The 18,679-nt window shown below is 41.4% G+C and overlaps 1 protein-coding gene across 3 annotated transcripts in view; it reads left to right on the top strand.

The window, feature by feature from the left end:
* The window catches only part of cpz (carboxypeptidase Z), a 49,387-nt gene that overhangs the window by 9,420 nt on the left and 21,288 nt on the right, over window positions 1-18,679 (top strand). The window contains exons 2-6 of one of the 3 annotated variants that reach the window (XM_012957083.3): window positions 1,341-1,370; window positions 7,215-7,589; window positions 8,892-9,107; window positions 13,630-13,826; window positions 14,480-14,641. In XM_012957083.3, coding sequence (XP_012812537.1) covers window positions 1,341-1,370; window positions 7,215-7,589; window positions 8,892-9,107; window positions 13,630-13,826; window positions 14,480-14,641 — 980 coding nt within the window. Of the gene's footprint in view, window positions 1-1,340; window positions 1,371-7,214; window positions 7,590-8,891; window positions 9,108-13,629; window positions 13,827-14,479; window positions 14,642-18,679 lie in introns of those variants that run through there. The other 2 variants (XM_012957091.3, NM_001130361.1) reach the window with 2 other exon arrangements.

Raw genomic sequence — 18,679 nt, 5'->3', positions numbered from 1 at the left:
GCACAGGCCCTACTGGCAGACCTGAAAAGCTTCACAAAAATATGTTGCCTTTCATGGTGGATTGAGAAGAGTGTGGTTGTTACAAGGCTGGTAGCAAGGTGCCTCGGGTATAGGGTTGGCAGCTTTCAGCAGCTTGCACCCCAGCCAGGGGCCCTAATGTCACTGGTCAGGGAAGTGACATGTCAGGGCTGAGCTAGTGATGTCAGGGCATGGAACCATGCGTCACTGGGACAGGACTAAGACGTTTTGATCAGCGCTTGACCGATCACTTGACAGATTAATTGGAAAACCAAGCAGGCAGTTTTGACCTGGAGAGCCCCTCCAAAAAGCAGGTTGTCTGGGTCAAAACCACACATGTTGCAACCCTGCTGGGGACATGGCTGGAATGCTGGAATGTATATTTATGTCCATAAGGAAGAGAAAGTAGGAAATTGTGGAAAAGGCCATATCTGGCAGTAAGTGCGTAGAGTAAACTAAATGTACTTTTGCTGCTAGAGGAGCACTTGGACACAGTGAGCACTTAGATACAAAGAACAAAACCTCAAAGACATAAATACTAGGGATACTGTGAACAATTTGACACCAGGGCTGGATTTAAAGATGTTGCACTCCTCGCACCCCACCCCCGGTCACACCTGCCCCCCCCTCTGAGCTTGCACCCACCCTCTCCTTCCCACCCCAGCTCTGCTTCTTCTGGCCCAGTGAGAGTTCCATTGGGGACTGGGGTGCAGAATATCAATATTTCCCGCCCAGTCTTCCGTGGACTTTGTGGCCTTCCCACAAATCTCAGCCTGTTTGACACCAAATATACGCAGGATTATAAAACTATGTGGCATGTAGAGACCCGCTAAGTGAAAATATTACAAGTAAAAACTATTTTAACATCACTAGAACAATGCAAAATGAAATCCAAAAAAACCCCAAAATTTAAAAACTTATATCACAGTGGGAGCGGTGTCCAAAATCCCAGTCCTGCTAGGATTTCTGTGCAGTGAAGCTTTTAAGGCCCAAACAAGAAACTGAGGGCAAAGCAGAACCCGTTATCCAGAAAGCTCCAAGTAATGGGAAGGCCATGTCCCATAGACTCCATTTTAATCAAATAACTGAACATTTAAAAAATGATTTCCTTTTTTAATGATTTCCTACATTATTTTGTAGTAGACAAGGTAGGGAGAAAACCCCAGGTCCCGAGCATTGTGGGTAACAGGTCCCATACCTGTATTTCAAAGTGTTTCATTAAAAAAAACAACAGAAACTCTGCCAGGAAACATCCTGAAATGAAATGTACTGTTATATGGTTTTATTTATGAATTCACTGTCTTGTTTTCTCTTTCATGCAGGGAGATGCCTGCCGACGGCAGAAGAAAGAGGTGCGTCTCTTTGCTCATTCTGGCTATAAGCTGTACAGTACATATACCCACACTCCCTCATACAATATTAAGCCCTGGTACAAATCTGCCATCATTATCACATTCCTCCAATACACTAACGACTGAGCTGCCTCCGCTCATTCAGCCATTTCTCCTTCCCAGAGAGCCATAAGTTCTTCTGCTCATTGTAATTTCTTTTTCCTTGCTGGGCGCAATGGGCCCAATTCACTAATGTGCTCTTCACATGCCGATGCTTAAAATTGCAAGTTATTATGGGTTATATTGCTAATAGCTCACAGGTCACTAACTATTTCCTGTTATTTATTTCTTGGTTTAGTAATAATGGCAAGAAATTGCTTTATAATGTAAAATTGATTATACAGAGACCCCTTATACCAAAGACTCCAAAATCCAGCAATGCCATTACACACAGTGCACTGTATAAGTGAGCCATTTATATCTGTTTGATCCAGTACAGATATGAGGCCCCTAATCCGGAAACCCATTATCCAGAAAGTTCTGAATTACGGAAAGCCCCTCTTCCATAGACTCCATTTTAATCAAATAATTAAAAGGGGTTCCTTGTAATAATACAACAGCACCTGTACTTGATCCCAACTAAGATATAATTACCCCTTATTGGGGGCAGAACAGCCCTATTGGGTTTATTTAATGGTTAAATGATTCCCTTTTCTCTGTAATAATAAAACAGTACCTGTACTTGATCCCAACTAAGATATAATTACCCCTTATTGGGGGCAGAACAGCCCTATTGGGTTTATTTCATGGTTAAATGATTCCCTTTTCTCTGTAATAATAAAACAGTACCTGTACTTGATCCCAACTAAGATATAATTACCCCTTATTGGGGCAGAACAGCCCTATTGGGTTTATTTAATGGTTAAATGATTCCCTTTTCTCTGTAATAATAAAACAGTACCTGTACTTGATCCCAACTAAGATATAATTACCCCTTATTGGGGCAGAACAGCCCTATTGGGTTTATTTAATGGTTAAATGATTCCCTTTTCTCTGTAATAATAAAACAGTACCTGTACTTGATCCCAACTAAGATATAATTAATCCTTATTAGAGCCAAAACAACACTATTGGGTTTAAATACTGTTTAAATAATTTTCTTAGTAGACTTAAGGTATGGAGATCCAAATTACGGAAAGACCCTTTATCCAGAACTCACCAGCTCCCAAGCATTCTGGATAATGGATCCCATACCTATAGTAGTAATAATGCAGAGCATAGTAAGTGATGTTTATAAAGGGCTCAGTAGTACTAAACTTTTCTAATTTGTTGTTTAGAAATATGCATTTTTAGTGACCATTAATGGCTTAAAGAGAATTTAAAACCTCAAAACACTATCGTTTTAAATTGCTTTCCTAAGCTCTTGTACAATTTACAGTTTTATTACATTTATTTATTTACAATTTATTTGTTTTTCTAGTTTTCTGGATATTAGCCGTTTTTAAGCTGCTGATATACTGAACTTGAAGCAACAGCGCCACCTGCTGGCCAACTTCCTTCAGTCAGCTGAAAATTGATTTCCCAAGGAAAGAAAAGAAATTTTATGTTACAGCGCTGCAGAATATAATGGCACTTAATAAATACATGATAATAATAATACAGGTATGGGACCTGTTATCCAGAATCCTCAGGACCTGGGGTTCTTTCCGTAATTTGGATCTCTATATCTTAAGTCTGCTAAAAATCATTTAAATATTAAACAAACCCAATAGGCCTGTTTTTCCTCCAATAAGGATTATTTATATCTTAGTTGGGATCAAGTACAGGTACTGTTTTATTATTACAGAGAAAAGGGAATCATTTAACCATGAAATAAACCCAATAGGGCTGTTCTGCCCCAATAAGGGGTAATTATATCTTAGTTGGGATCAAGTACAGGTACTGATTTATTATTACAGAGAAAAGGGAATCATTTAACCATTAAATAAACCCAAAAGGGCTGTTCTGCCCCCAATAAGGGGTAATTATATCTTAGTTGGGATCAAGTACAGGTACTGTTTTATTATTACAGAGAAAAGGGAATCATTTAACCATTAAATAAACCCAATAGGGCTGTTCTGCCCCAATAAGGGGTAATTATATCTTAGTTGGGATCAAGTACAGGTACTGATTTATTATTACAGAGAAAAGGGAATCATTTAACCATTAAATAAACCCAAAAGGGCTGTTCTGCCCCCAATAAGGGGTAATTATATCTTAGTTGGGATCAAGTACAGGTACTGTTTTATTATTACAGAGAAAAGGGAATCATTTAACCATTAAATAAACCCAATAGGGCTGTTTTGCCCCCAATAAGGGGTAATTATATCTTAGTTGGGATCAAGTACAGGTACTGTTTTATTATTACAGAGAAAAAGCAAATGATTTTGAAAAATTAGAATTATTTGCTTATAATGGAGTCTATGGGAGATGGCCTTTCCGTAATTCGGAACTTTCTGGATAATGGGTTTCCAGATAAGGGATCCCATACCTTTAATAATAATGTTGCTCTGTTATGAACCTCATTTTCTAACTTCACAAAGCAGGGCACCATCACAAGATTTGTCTTTTCTTGGGAAGTGAATTTGTAGTTGTCCAAAATGAGCAACAGGTGGCGCTGTTATTTCAAATGCATTTTATTAGCAGTTCAAAAAACTGCTAATATCTGGAAAACAAAACCCCCCCACTTTGCTGTAGAATCTATGTTGCTCAAATTGCCGTAATATGTAGGGAACTATTTCTGCATTAATTACCCCCAGCTTGTTCCCAAGTATTGCACTTTATTCATGTGTGTAGTTTATTTTTAGTCTTCATGTCTAATTAGGTGTTATAATGTTATTATCCCTATTAATAATGCTAAACACATATATTATACAGTATATAAGATTGTTTCTATGCCATATCCCTTGTTATTTTCCCGTCCAAAGCCGAATCCCAGATCCCTTATCTGTCTGTTTCAGCGCCACTCGACTCTGTGCATTGTTAACAAGCTCCATTTTTAGAAATCTACTTGTCCTTTACAGAATTCTTTGCTGCTAGCAAAAATCTAATAAATGTTTCCATGGAGACCCTCCTGGGTTTATCTCTTGGTATCCAAAGGCTTGTATCTAGTGGAAAAATCAAGTATTGTGAGCGGAGCAGGGCATTGTCAAGTTTTAACATTCTGCTCCTTCTGTTTTGGAGGTGACAGTTAGGAAGCCGATAACAGAGGTTATGTAGAGCTGATCTGCCACCTCCGTGCCCCCCTCTAGTGCCTCATACATGGGTCTCAGTGCCCCCTCGATTCATGGACAGGCAGGTTGGGCTTCAATTTGTCACTCTTTAATCTTATCTCGTATAGAGTCTGCCAGCTTCCTCGCTCCTATTACTCTATTCCTTTTCTGTTCGTCAAATTTAATTCCCACTGACTCAGCGGCTACAAGGGTTCTCGTCTGTGCGCTGCCATTTATATCCTATCCCTCGTGGCAGCCATCGTCCCACTAAGCACTAATACCATTACATGAAGCATCAGTGGTAACTGCACACCGGGGAGTCGCTCATGATTAGTAGATGGGAGCTCTGCTATATAAACCAATTGCTACACTTAAAGGCAAGTTAGGCTACAAGACCCGAGGCAGCGGAACAACAGTTATGTCAGACAGTTGTTCTTGATTTCCTCCAATATATAACTAAAGCTGAAGACCCAGGAGGGACAGTGCCTATAGATTTTTCACAGGAGCTCCCCATCTTGAATTGTGTTAGGAGGGTCAGTGGCACTGCACATGCTCAGTGGGCTCTAGGCAGCTGTTGAGAATCTAAGCTTCGAGGTCCTCAAATTATCCAGCTGGAAATAAGGTTTGTCTGTCATATAAGTTGCAGTATACATTCATTAAATATAGGGTTCAAGAGATACTTAACTGGCTATTTTCCTGCAATAACCATTACTGAGGACTGTTCCAATGCAGGGGATCTGCCTATAGAAATGCTAAGTGCAGTTAACTGGAAAATAGCCGGTTGCTTGTCTCCTGAACCCTATATTTTCAGTTAATAATGTATATTGCAAAAGTGTTTTTTTAGTTCAGAGAAAGCAAAACGTACTTTTTTATGAGGAAGGTGAACCACCCCTTTAATTTAAAAGTGTAGTTTATGTCAAATGCAGCATCCTGTAGTACTGATATGATTAACGCCATTGCTGTAATACAGTGTGTATTCACTTCTGCAAGGAGTACAGCAGATGCCCCTAACCCTGGATTAGAGGAGGGCATTATTAATTAAAAACTACAGATTATTGCTGTGGGGCCCACCAGGTTTTTTCCTTGTGTCCCCCTGGCCCAGTCCAACCCTGGCTGGGAACATAACCAAGTAAATTGCTGTGTATTTATTTAATATTATTAGGGACACTGTATATGGACTGCATGGAAGGTGAAGCCTATTTATAAAGTTGCACAAGGTTCGACATTCCAGTGCATAGAATATCACTAGGGCAGTGATCCCCAACCAGTGACTCAGGAGCAACATGTTGCTCCCCAACCCTTTGGAAGTTGCTCCCTGTGGTCTCAAAGCAGGGGCTTAATTTTGAATTTCTGGTTAGGAGGCAAGATTTGGTTGCATAAAAACCCAGTGTAATTGCCAACAGAGCTTCTGTAGGCTGCCATTCAACATAGGGGCTGCCTAATAGCCAATTATAGCTCTTATTGGCACTTCCAGGAACATTTTTTATGCTTGTGTTGCTCTACAAAACTTTTTTCATTTGAATGTGGCTCACAGGTATTAAAGGTTGGGGATCCCTGAACTAGGGGAATGATTAAGGGTCTGCATTTTCATATGTAATGCTGCTAAGTGCAAAATAATGAACCCAGGGCTTAAGGATCCTTCTGGCAGAGTCATATTTGAGGCAAATCACTGACTGGGATTTAGAATTTGTCAGAAATAATTTCAGGGTAAGATAAGAATGGAGACAAGCGTTAGTCAGATAAATGATTGAATAGGCAAAGGCATCAGCAGAAGGAAGCTATCTGGAAAGTTATGGATATTGTGGGAAACAAGGAGAGGCTGCCAGGTAATAATGGGATAAATACAATCAGAGGTGCAACGTTGCTCAAGGTGGAGTCGGCCATAACCTGTAGCTAATTGCAGATTTGTTGCTGTTGGCGACCGCACTTGTGCAATTTAGGATCTGTGATATATTAATCCTTTGTTGTTCCTGGTTTATTGAAAAAAGATGAATTTTTCTTTCTAATAAATCATATTTCACTAAAGAGGCGCCCCTATGGGAACCTCTAGTGGTCTTCCCTGGGGTTGCAGGGCTCATACTTTCTCTTTTCTTAAAGGTCTTCTTTACCTTTGCGGTCACTTTTAGTATGATAAGAGACAATTTGCAGTTGGTCTTTTTTTTCTTCAAATTATCTTAGCAACCAGGGAATGGTTTGCATGAGAGATGGATATATTTATAGGAGAGGTCTTAAATAGTAATATTTAATTAATAATTAAAGACTTATTTATATTATTCATTATTACAGTAGCCCCCACACACAGTGCCCCCAATAGAAAGTGCCCCCATACACAGTACAGGTATTGGACCCATTATCCAGAATGCTTGGGACCTGGGGTTTTCCGGATAAGGGGTCTTTCTGTAATTTGGATCTCCGCACCTTAAGTCTGCTAAAAAATCATTACTAAACACTAGAAGCTCTTTAGGTTTCTGGAGTCCATCTGCTTCACCATTCCATAACATCAGGATTCCTATTAAGCCACCAGATTAGGGAAATGTCCCCCCTACCCCAATATGACAACTCTCCTATTAGTTTAAAATGCGTTTCACTTTCAGTATCTCTCCTCTGTTTCCAGGAACGTGTGTGGACAACATACTGGGCTATTGCAATGACTTGCCGTACAGCAAGACAATGTTTCCCAATGCACTAGATCAGCAGTCAAGAGGCGAGATAGAATTCAGCGCTGAGTACATCCTACTAAGCGTCATTGATAACTTGCTGCAAGGGGAATGCAATCCCGACCTGCGTATTGTGGGTTGCGCCGTCCTTGCACCCCGCTGCGAGAAAAACAAGATGGTGAAGCCATGCCGAAGGGTCTGCGAGACGCTCAAAAAGAATTGTCTCCCTGCTTTCGATGCCATTGACATGGCTTGGCCGTACTTTCTGGACTGCGAACGTTTCTTTGTGGGAGAGGAAGAGGGATGCCATGACCCACTGGAAAAACTGAGAGGTAATTAAGAATGAATGATACAGGCAATCATTTCCCCTTTATATATTCAATCTTTTTTTTTTGCGCTAAATAAATATCAGACATTCAAGTTCTGGAAATCCTAATTCCATTTAATATCCGGAAGCTGAACAGTACAGAGCGTAGGGACTGGCAGGTTATGGTGGATATAAACAATATCAAATAAGGAAAAGTTTCCTTTCTCTTGTTGTCAGTTTGTAAGGAGTCTAAAGTCTCAGCATTGGGGGAGTCCTTTTAGCCCTCAGCTTTAGAACATCTGGAAGATAAGAACAGGGTAAATGAGGCAACAGTTTCAGCAAGAGGCAATGGCCTAAACACATACTGAGACTCAGAACTATTTCCTGCGGCTTGTTATAACCTGTCTGGCTTTAGCCAGGGGCCAGTGTGCTGCAAATACTCAGCAGCTTTGTCACTGGTGCATTAGTTACCTGCTCTGATAACTACACTGTATTCAAAGGGAACTCTCACTATGCTGTTAGGTAATAAGAAACTGTTGCAATCAAAGTACGATTTTTGTACGTTTAAAAAGCACGATACAAAAAAATTGTATCAAATACAATTTTTTTGTATTGTGCTTTTTAAAGCTTAAAAAAGTTGTATTTGAAAATACGAAAAAATGGCTGATTGTTGCCCTTTTCACTTCTCTTTGCACACTCTGTGGGGCATTGTGAATAAATCCCTATGTATTGTAGCAGCACAAGAGATGAACCAACTTAACTTAACCAACAGGCAATTTATATCACATTAAGTACCCTATAAAAGAATCTTACGAACCATAGTATAAATCACAGTAAATATTGCCCTTTCCCTTGAGCCGCCATTTAGTGATGGGCTGTGTGCTCCCTCAGAGATCAGCTGACAGGAAATAATGCAGCTCTAACTGTAACAGGAAGTAGTGTGGGGAATCAAAGATAGAACTTTGTCCTTTCATTGGCTGATGCCGCCTAACATGTATGTGTGCCTTGGTTTATTCAGGGGCATCATAAATCCTATGATTCCAGGGGGCGGCCCTTAGTGCTTAAAATGGCAGTTTTCTATTTAGGATTACCCAATGGCACATACTACTAAAAAAAATGTTTTTATGAAAATGGTTTATTTAGATAAAGCAGGGTTTTACATATGAGCTGTTTTAGGCAATATATTTATAGTATATTTTCCTTTACGCCTCACTTCTAGGTAGAAGTCAAGGACTGATGGGAATGATTAATAAGCTCTGAGTAGCTCTCGGGTAATAATACTCATAAACATGCAGTTTCTCTGACCAAATGCTTTTCCTTGTTTCAGTCAATATAGAAATAACCCCCGAGGATCTCCTCACAGAAACCCCCAGTACCTTCATCCAGTTCATTCACCATAGCTACTCCGACATGGTCCGTGTTTTGAAGAAGACAGCAGCCAGGTGCTCCCAGATCTCAAAGACCTACAGCATTGGGCGCAGTTACGAAGGGAAAGACCTTCTTGCGATTGAGTTTTCAGCTCAACCTGGTCAACATAAAGCTTGTGAGTGACAACTGTATACAATGTAGGACCAAACATTTTTTGGGGGGGTTTTGGTTGCAGCAACTGTCAAGTCTTAGGGTGAAGACACACTGGGCTACTAGTAGCAGCTACTTTTTCAAGGCTACTAAACTCCAGAAAATACCCTGCCATAGACAATACTGAGAATTGCCTCTGCTAAAACACATGTAGAGACAATTATCAGTAAATGATCAGCACTGTCTTTTTTAGTAGCCATGAAAAAGTAGCTGCTACTAGTAGCTCCATGTGTCTTCAGCCTTACAAAGAAGTTGGACTTGGGGGCTGTGGAGTCATGATGAATGATTTGAAAAGCAGGGAAAGCATCCCTCTGTAATATCATAGGGCAGTTTGCCATAGTCACATAATATCCCCCCACTTACCAATGCTCAACACTGGGAAATTGCTATAGCGCAGTTCCTTGTTGGTGACAAGTGTCCATGTAACTATTTACACTCTCAGAAAGTTACTTAAATAAATGATTCCATTAAATCAGTGGTCTCTAAACTGAGGAACAGACCCTCTGGGGGGGGGCGGGGGCAGTTATTGAGGGGGCCCAATCTAAAGGCCAGTTAGCGTGACATTTGGAGAGACTGCCTTGCAGCCCTCCTAGCTATTCTTAACTCTAGTCCAACAATATCTCTATGGCTGTTTGTTTTTTATCTGTGCAGTTGTCAGTAGGGTTCCTGCAGGTACTCACACATTTATGAGGAGCAGTGTGATAGTGCCGTGTTGTGATTTCTCATTGAAGGTCCATTGGTATTCAAGTAATGTCAGTCAAGGGAGGGGAAATGGAACTACATGAAACTAGATGAAAGGGAAACTCCACCCAACAGCAACTTAAGCATTTTGAAAAGTAAACATAACGCAACTTTGCAATATACATCAATTAAAAAATATGCAGCCTTTTCATGATTTTTTATGTAATAATATGGTTTGGAACAGTTCCCTAAGCCCCGCCCCCTGTTCCCCTGCTGATCTGGCTGACTACTTTGTGACTCAGATAAACTGTAACGGTAGCCACCTGTCCTCAGCCTGCCTTCAGCCTGCATCCTCCCAATCCCACAATTCCCTGCACATGTGATGTCAATAAGGAAAGGAACATCACAGTGCAATGCATTGTGGGTTATGCAGTTCCTGCATGCTGTCTGTAAGCTGTGGAGAAGCTGTTACAATTGGTAATATCAATGTTTTAGTCCCTCCTCCCCTGCCAGGATTTCAGTATATACAAATGTATTTATTCATACTTTTTGAAGGAACAGATTACAGTGATATGTATATGAGGGGCCTCTGTGCTGTGTGGGGGTCTTATACAGCTATTGGTTTGGAAGCCTGAGTTCCCCTTTAATGATTTCATACACCACTTAAACACTGTTCATTCTCTCAACTCCTTTTCTTTTCTTTCTGTTAACTTCTGATATTTCTGAGGACACTTACTGCCCTTAGCGTTCCAGGGGGCTCTTCATCTTGCCTAATGATGATCATGGGAAATACGAATTCCTGTGTTTATTTCTGGTAGTTCCTGAGAGTCACCTGAGTAGGCAGGGATCAAGCTTCTGTGCCTTCATTCTCTCTCTGTTTGCAGCTCAGAACAATTCCTGATGGAAAGGTAATGTCACTTGAAGAGTAGCATTGGGTCAGAGGCCTGGGGGTAGGAGCAAAGCCCTCGGGCAGTCTCTGAGTGTTCAGAAATTCTAAACGCTGAAGTGAACCTTCTCTGCAAAATCCTCCATAGAATGAGCACACAAAATGTATAAGAAAATTTGTTTTTTTGGAGTTCCATTCCTTTTCTCTGTGTAGAATTCCTTCATTGCTGTTTTATAAATACGCCTCTGAGTACATGCACACAGCCTTGTTACAGATGTGTAGTCTTATGTTCATTTTGCCATTTCCATAAAGTATTTGTAACCCATTCTTGGCACACTCACTTAATTTGGCTGTGTATATGCTTTAGTACAGGAGATTTCTTTGTTCTCTTTGAAACATAGATACTGGGAACTGGAAAATAGCGCAGTGCCGCCACCTAGTGGACACTGAGGAGCACACCTCTAGGGACTTTCCACCAGGAATAATCACACGCAGTTTTTCAGCAATATCAAACTTTATATAACGGCTGAAAATGGAAGTAAACAACTTTATGGATAACTGATTACCCTGCTCCGAGGAACTTGTGCAGTCTATCCACTCCTGGCACAGTCTCTATAGGTGCCTAGTCCCAACTCGGATCCGGATAAACCACAACCCTTTTTGTCAGTTCAGTCCCTTCCCCAAGAGCTCTTAAGTCCCCCCAGGTAGCGCTGCCTGCCCCAGAGTACCTTCCCCTATGGAAAGGTGGCTGCTCCCACGTAGCAGGCAAACGAGCAATACCTGTTCTCACCAGGGGACACACACAGAGGTTCCACAGAGCTCTTTGTAATCACCAGCAGCCCCACTTCTCTCTTTGCAGTCTGAACTCACAACACTTTGCACTGGCTGCTCACTCTGGATCTCTCTTTCAACACTGGCAAACAACAGCAGGGCTCCCTTTATAAACGGCTGGGCCCGCCCCTAGATTTTTGGCTCCAAACCTTAGGCACACCTCTCCCAGACGTGCACTGGGGTATCCAGCCAATCGGGTCCTTCTCCAGTCTGTAGCTAGGCTGGATGATGTCACAGACTGAGAAACAGGGGACAGGGTTCTCTGCCCTTCAGCCCTTCAGCTATTGTTGAACTCCAAATCCAACAGAAAATGTAGTCTTAGGATACTTGTAAGGGGTTATTTTTACAACAAGTCAGGCTGCACTTTGTACCTCATGGGAAATAAGAAAATCCATTGCAAGATGCAGAGACCAGCCCTGTCCTTAACTCTTGCCGTAGGATTGGTCTAGGGGCCATTTACTCTGCTGCTCCCTAATTTCTGCTTCTGAATGATTTGGGACACCTATATGCCTCACACCCCTCATGAATACAGTGCTGCCAAATGCAGGTAGTGTTGTATTCATGGCAGTGGATGCAGGTCTGTGTGAGCCAAAACAAAGACCTATGGCAGGCTTACACTGGCAGTCTGTGGGTTCTGGCAAATACCAGAGGGGCTGCTGTAAGATGCCATAGCCAGTCACTATTTATTGGGCTGCTGGGGGGCTGTTTGGGCCTCTGTATACTGGAAATGACAGGGACTATATTGACTCCCAGTCCAGATGTAACCTATGGCAATTCAGGGGACATACAGTAGTACGCCTCCAATCTGCCAGCAGAGGTCATTACATGTGCAGTTGCCCCTTAAAGGGGTGGTTTGCCTTTTTTTTTTTTTAACTTTTAGTATGTTATAGATTGTCCTGTTTTTAGCAACTTTGCAGTTGGTCTTTATTTTTTATTGTTTTCAAATTATTTGCCTCTGACTTCTACATTTTTCCAGCCCTCTTTGACCCCCGACAACCAAAAACTATTGCTTTGTAGGCTTACAGTTACTGTTGCTTTTTCTTTCTCATCTTTCTATTTAGTCCCTCTCCTATTCATATTCCTGGTTGCTAAGGTAAACAAAACCCTAGCAACCAGATGGCTGCTGAAATGCCAGACTGGAGACCTGCTGAACAAAAAGCTAAATAATTCAAAAACTGCAAATACAGGTATCGGACCCCTTATCCGGAAACCCGTTATCCAGAAAGCTACGAATTACGGAAAGCCCGTCTCCCATAGACTCCATTATAAACAAATAATTCAGAATTTAAAAACTGATTTCCTTTTTTTATGTAGAAATAAAACAGAACCTTGTAATTGATCCCAACTAAGATATAATTACCCCTTATTGGGGGCAGAACAGCCCTATTGGGTTTATTTAATGGTTAAATGATTCCCTTTTCTCTATAATAATAAAACAGTACCTGTACTTGATCCCAACTAAGATATAATTACCCCTTATTGGGGGCAGAACAGCCCTATTGGGTTTATTTAATGGTTAAATGATTCCCTTTTCTCTGTAATAATAAAACAGTACCTGTACTTGATCCCAACTAAGATATAATTACCCCTTATTGGGGGCAGAACAGCCCTATTGGGATTATTTAATGGTTAAATGATTCCCTTTTCTCTGTAATAATAAAACAGTACCTGTACTTGATCCCAACTAAGATATAATTACCCCTTATTGGGGCAGAACAGCCCTATTGGGATTATTTAATGGTTAAATGATTCCCTTTTCTCTGTAATAATAAAACAGTACCTGTAATTGATCCCAACTAAGATATAATTACCCCTTATTGGATGCAAAACAATCCTATTGGGTTTAATTAATTTTTTATTAATTTTTTAGTAGACTTAAGGTATGGAGATCCAAATTACGGAAAGACCCCTTATCCGGAATACCCTTGGTCCCGAGCATTCTGGATAATGGGTCCTATACCTGTAATAAAAAAAATGAAGACCAATTGCAAATTGCATATCACTGTCATTCTAATAGCTAATTTAAACATTTAATGCTTCAATGAACAAATATTTCCAGCATCCGTTGAGTGTTGTCATTTATTTCCAGTGACCCCGGAGTTCCGGTATATCGGCAACATGCACGGGAACGAAGTGGCGGGCAGAGAATTACTGATCTACCTGGCGCAGTTCTTGTGCTCTGAATATCTTCTTGGAAACTCGAGGATCCAGACGCTGATCAATACGACGCGGATTCACCTCCTACCTTCCATGAATCCAGATGGCTACGAGCACGCAGCAGAAGAGGTAACATGTTCTATAAATAGGCTCCGGTTGCTTGAAGGACTGTGTTCACTGAGGAAGGAAAGTCCTTGGAAGGAACCATACGGCAATTATTCAGCTCGCACTGTGTGCTTTTATATGGACGGGAATGCTCTTAGCTGAATTAATGTGTATATAGTATTCTAGTTTCCTGGGAAATTCTAACACTTTCTTACATTCAAAGGAATTAAATGGTTTAACCCATTTGCATCAATTTTGACCCCAACAAAAACGTGTCCTACAATCTATTAGTATTGTAATAGCATTTAGCTGAGACATTATTTAGTCCCTTAACAGATTCTGAGGGTTTTGAGTATTATATGGTTCACTTGCACTGGACACATAGCCAATGAATGGAGAGGGGAATTGGCACCCCAAGCAACCGAGGCCATAAGTACCCAAGCCTACATGTTCATTTCATAACCATGTTTGTAGACGGCTGTAAGGCCTCTATCCCCCATAGGTAATAAAATGCACAGGAGCATATCCCATAGCAACCAATAAGGTGTTTGCTTTTACACAGGTGAGCAGTAAATGCTCCATGCTGATTGGTTGCTATGGGTTACTGCACATGGACATACTTAGCCCCATATGTGGTTGAATCATGTCATGCATTTGTTCTTCTCCTTCACTTTTAGGGAGCGGGATACAATGGCTGGACCAATGGACGACTCAATGCCCAAAATATTGATCTTAACCGAAATTTCCCTGATTTAACCTCAGAAGTACATAAGATAATCAGGATGCCAATGGCGCGACTTGATCACATGCCCATTCCAGAGTCATACTGGGATGGTAAGGTATGCCAACTCGTCATTTTGTATTCTTGTCTATTGTAATTTGGGAGATGAGTATATTATTTTCAGATTGTAAAAACCATAATAAAGCGGTGAAAAAGCATAATGGGACTTCAGGGGAGCTTCAGGCAATTTTGTTTTGTAAGATTCTGAGCTCCCTTCCTCTTAAGTCAACCAATTAGGGGTTATCCAGTTGACTGGACCAAGATCTAAACCAATCAATGTTTTATTTTTGCCCCAAAACACTAATGTTCAAATGACACTAATTTAACAATGGTTTCAATGAGCAGATCTTGGGGTGTGGCGTCTATATTTCCTCAATCACTAGCAAAATGTAATGGTCTGTATTATCTGTACAAACCTGTGATCGGAAGAGAGCGTTTGACTCTTATGAGAATTTTTAATACATATTGCTGTAAGGCACTGGGTGGGCAATATAGTCCCCACCCAGTGGTGTTGCTCCCCAACCCCTTGGATGTTGCTCCCAGTGGCCTCAAAGCAGGTGCTTATTTTTGAATTTCTGGTTTGGGGGCAAGTTTTGGAGGCATAAAAACCAGCTGTACTGCCAAACAGAGCCTCATGTAGACCACATAGGGGCTACCAAACAGCCAATCACAGCATTTGGCATCCCTTATTAACTCTTTTCATGCTTATGTTGCTCCTCAACTCTTTTTACATTTCACTATGGCTCTTGGGTCAAAAAAGATTAGGGACCCCCAACTCTAAGGCGCCCAGCTTGACTCTTAGCATTGCTTATACCCTTAATGTTAGGCAAATCCTTAATGAGGAAGGATCTGTAGTTACTTATGGATAACAGGGCTAAAGATACAGCAACAGAGGCACCAACCTAGGGCAAAACCATTTTGGCATAAGAAGGGGGGCATCATTTCAGAAAATGTTCATGACTGTTTTGAACTCATCTCTTTTAATTACAGTCTAATATGACCAGTAAAGTTCCTATTGGCTGATGATGCTGTGATCTCTCTCTGACATACAGGGCGGGGGAAGATATGGTGGCACAGCAGATGGGCACTGGTTATAGGTGGGCACTGGTGATAGATTTGATCCAAGGACCTATGATCAGATTTGTATTGTTCATATAGCTAGGGGGAAATCACAAGACTATGAAGATAATGCAATGGCTGCAGACAAATGGAATACTGTAACCCCCAATGGGTTTTGTGCAGATAGCGCCAGTGATTTCCCCTGCGCCAGGAATAGAACATAGCCCAGTAACGTTTGATAGGATCAGTCTAGTTCAATTGGTCAGACTCATTTGCTTTACGGTGAAAGGGGCCACACTTTTTTTTTCTGCCCCTTTAGCCTCTATTTAAAATTATATGGAGTGCGTCGCGAGTTAAAATGTGTTTTAATGAGTTTTATCTCTGTTGAGCGCCCGCTTGGCATTCACGGCAATTATACGATCATTAAAAGCAATTATGGAAATGATTCAAGCGAAGGGGAAACAATTACTGTGGAAATTGAACACGATACTGTCACTTTAATTTCCTCCTAATAGTATTGAGAGCTCGGGATATTAAAGCCAATGTGCTGCTTTCCCTGCTGCCCTTGCAGGAATGGTAATTTGTAGAATAGAATATGTAAAGTGCGGCGGCGGCGGAACTGGACTTCATTCTACAGATAATAAGTGTTGAGCAGCGTGTTTGGCTTGTTTCCCTGGGGGCCAAGCGTCTCTTGGGAATAATGTTTTCTCCGAATCCTCCCATATTGTAGTGTAATGGGGGCAGCACTAGAACCAACCTGCCGCCAATCATTGCTGTTTGTGCTGAACTGTAGTATGGTGGCAATCCCCGCCCCAAACTGGAGATATTATAGAGCTCAGGAAAAAGAGACAGGTCATGTCTCCCAGTTGGATTGACCCTTACTGGTTGCCCCTTTATTCCAAATCCATAGCAACAGTCTTCATGGCAGTGAGGGTGACCACATCACTTCAGGGACACGTCTAAATAAATACAAGTTGCAGGGCAGCATTGACTGCAATCAGTTCAGTTTCTTTGAACTGTACCGGAATTTTCTGGTCCCCTGTCATGGCTATACATCTCTACCTAACATCAAGTGTATTATCTGTTCTCATGAGAAATGTCTGACTGCTTCTCTATATAAGAGTCTACCTTGACCCTCTGACCAAAGGGCTGGATGCTATTAAGCTTGAGCATTCTGCTCCCCATGATTTGCACCCCTGGGGTCACAAAGTTACATAGGGTTGAAAAAGACCAGAGTCCATCAAGTTCAACCCATCTAAGTAAACCCAGCACCCACAGCCTATACTTACCTATCTATACACTCACATACATAAACTATATATACAACCACTAGTACTAACTGTAGATATTAGTATCACAATAGCTTTGGATATTCTGCTTGATCAAGAACTCATCCAGGCCCCTCTTATAGGCATTAACAGAATCTGCCATTACCCCATCACTAGGAAGGGCATTCCCCAACCTCACTGCCCTCACCGTGAGGAACCCCCTACGCTGCTTCATATGGAAGCTCCATTCAATAAAGGAAAACTATACCACCAAACAGTGTAGGTATCTATAAAAATATATTGCATAAACAGCTCATATGTAAAACCCTGCTTCATCGAAATAAACCATTTTCATTAAAATACTTTTTTAGTAGTATGTGCCATTGGGTAATCATAAATAGAAAATAAGTACTAAAGTCAGATAAGCTGGGGCTGCACAAAGCCACTTTTTTATGCATTTTATCTATTTATTTATTTGACTCCACTTGTATGTGACCTTGCACTACCCAGTCCCACCGAGGGGGCATTTGTATCAGGACCTCTTTGAAGCTCATTTGTCTCCTCCTCCCTCCTGGCTGGAGGGAGTCACAAAAAGGCCCCCCCCCCTCACCCCAGCCTTGTGACGAGGACCCTTGCCTCCTGTGAGCCTTAGCCTTGTGACCGGGGAGGTCAGGGACAAATGGGCCCACCCTAGTCTTCGGATGAAGGTGGGTCCATGTGGGCCTTATGGCTGGGTAACTTGCCTTTTTTAGGGTATATAATTGTGCCCTTGCACTTTTGTGTGTTTTGCACTTTTTTTTTGCACTGGTGACCTCTTACTGTCATATCTGGATAAAAGTTGAACTGTCTGGGTTTCACTTAGAGTAATGGATGCAGAGACACCTTGTGTCTCAACCCTTTCTCCTTGTAGATTGTAAGCTCTTTTGGGTAGGGCCCTCTTCACCTCTTGTATCGGTTATTGATTGCTTTATATGTTACTCTGTATGTCCAATGTATGTAACCCACTTATTGTACAGCGCTGCGGAATATGTTGGCGCTTTATAAATAAATGTAATGTAATGTAATGATAAGTCCCAGAGTAAAGTAACTGAGCATGGAGCCAGGCAGAGCAATGTGGGGTAATGATAAGTCACAGAGTAAAGTAACTGAGCATGGAGCCAGGCAGAGCAATGTGGGGTAATGATAAGTCACAGAGTAAAGTAACTGAGCATGGAGCCAGGCAGAGCAATGTGGGGTAATGATAAGTCACAGAGTAAAGTAACTGAGCATGGAGCCAGGCAGAGCAATGTGGGGTAATGATAAGTCACAGAGTAAAGTAACTGAGCATGGAGCCAGGCAGAGCAATGTGGGGTAATGATCAGGGCAAATGGCTCAGTTCAAGATCTATGAAGTCACTGGGCAGAGAGAAATGCTGCTGTGGAACTGAGGGAAATGGAACTGGGAAGGAGCAATGCAAATGGTTTCTGACCAATGTAAATGGGCTTGTATGGACTGAGGGATAACTCTACCAGATGTAAAAAAAATAAAATTACTTCCTCCTGGCTGTTAACTATCTACTGGATAATTGGCCCAATTCATGGTGTTCCCTTAATATTACTTTCTTATTACATTCCAAGCACTAAACTTCAGCCTGCGGGTTGGATGTGACCGCCCACCAGATTTTTAGGGCCCCCAGGCAGCACAAGTGCTCCATTGGCCTATTTGGATGAAATGACTTTTAGTATAGATAATAACTTTACCCCTGGTCTAATGAGTTGTATCAATTAAAT

The sequence above is a fragment of the Xenopus tropicalis genome, chromosome 1 (genome assembly GCF_000004195.4).
Source record: "Xenopus tropicalis strain Nigerian chromosome 1, UCB_Xtro_10.0, whole genome shotgun sequence".
Classification (NCBI taxonomy): Eukaryota; Metazoa; Chordata; class Amphibia; order Anura; family Pipidae; genus Xenopus; species Xenopus tropicalis.
The sequence above is the reverse complement of the archived record's forward strand: the minus strand, read 5'-3'. Positions and strand labels throughout refer to the sequence as shown.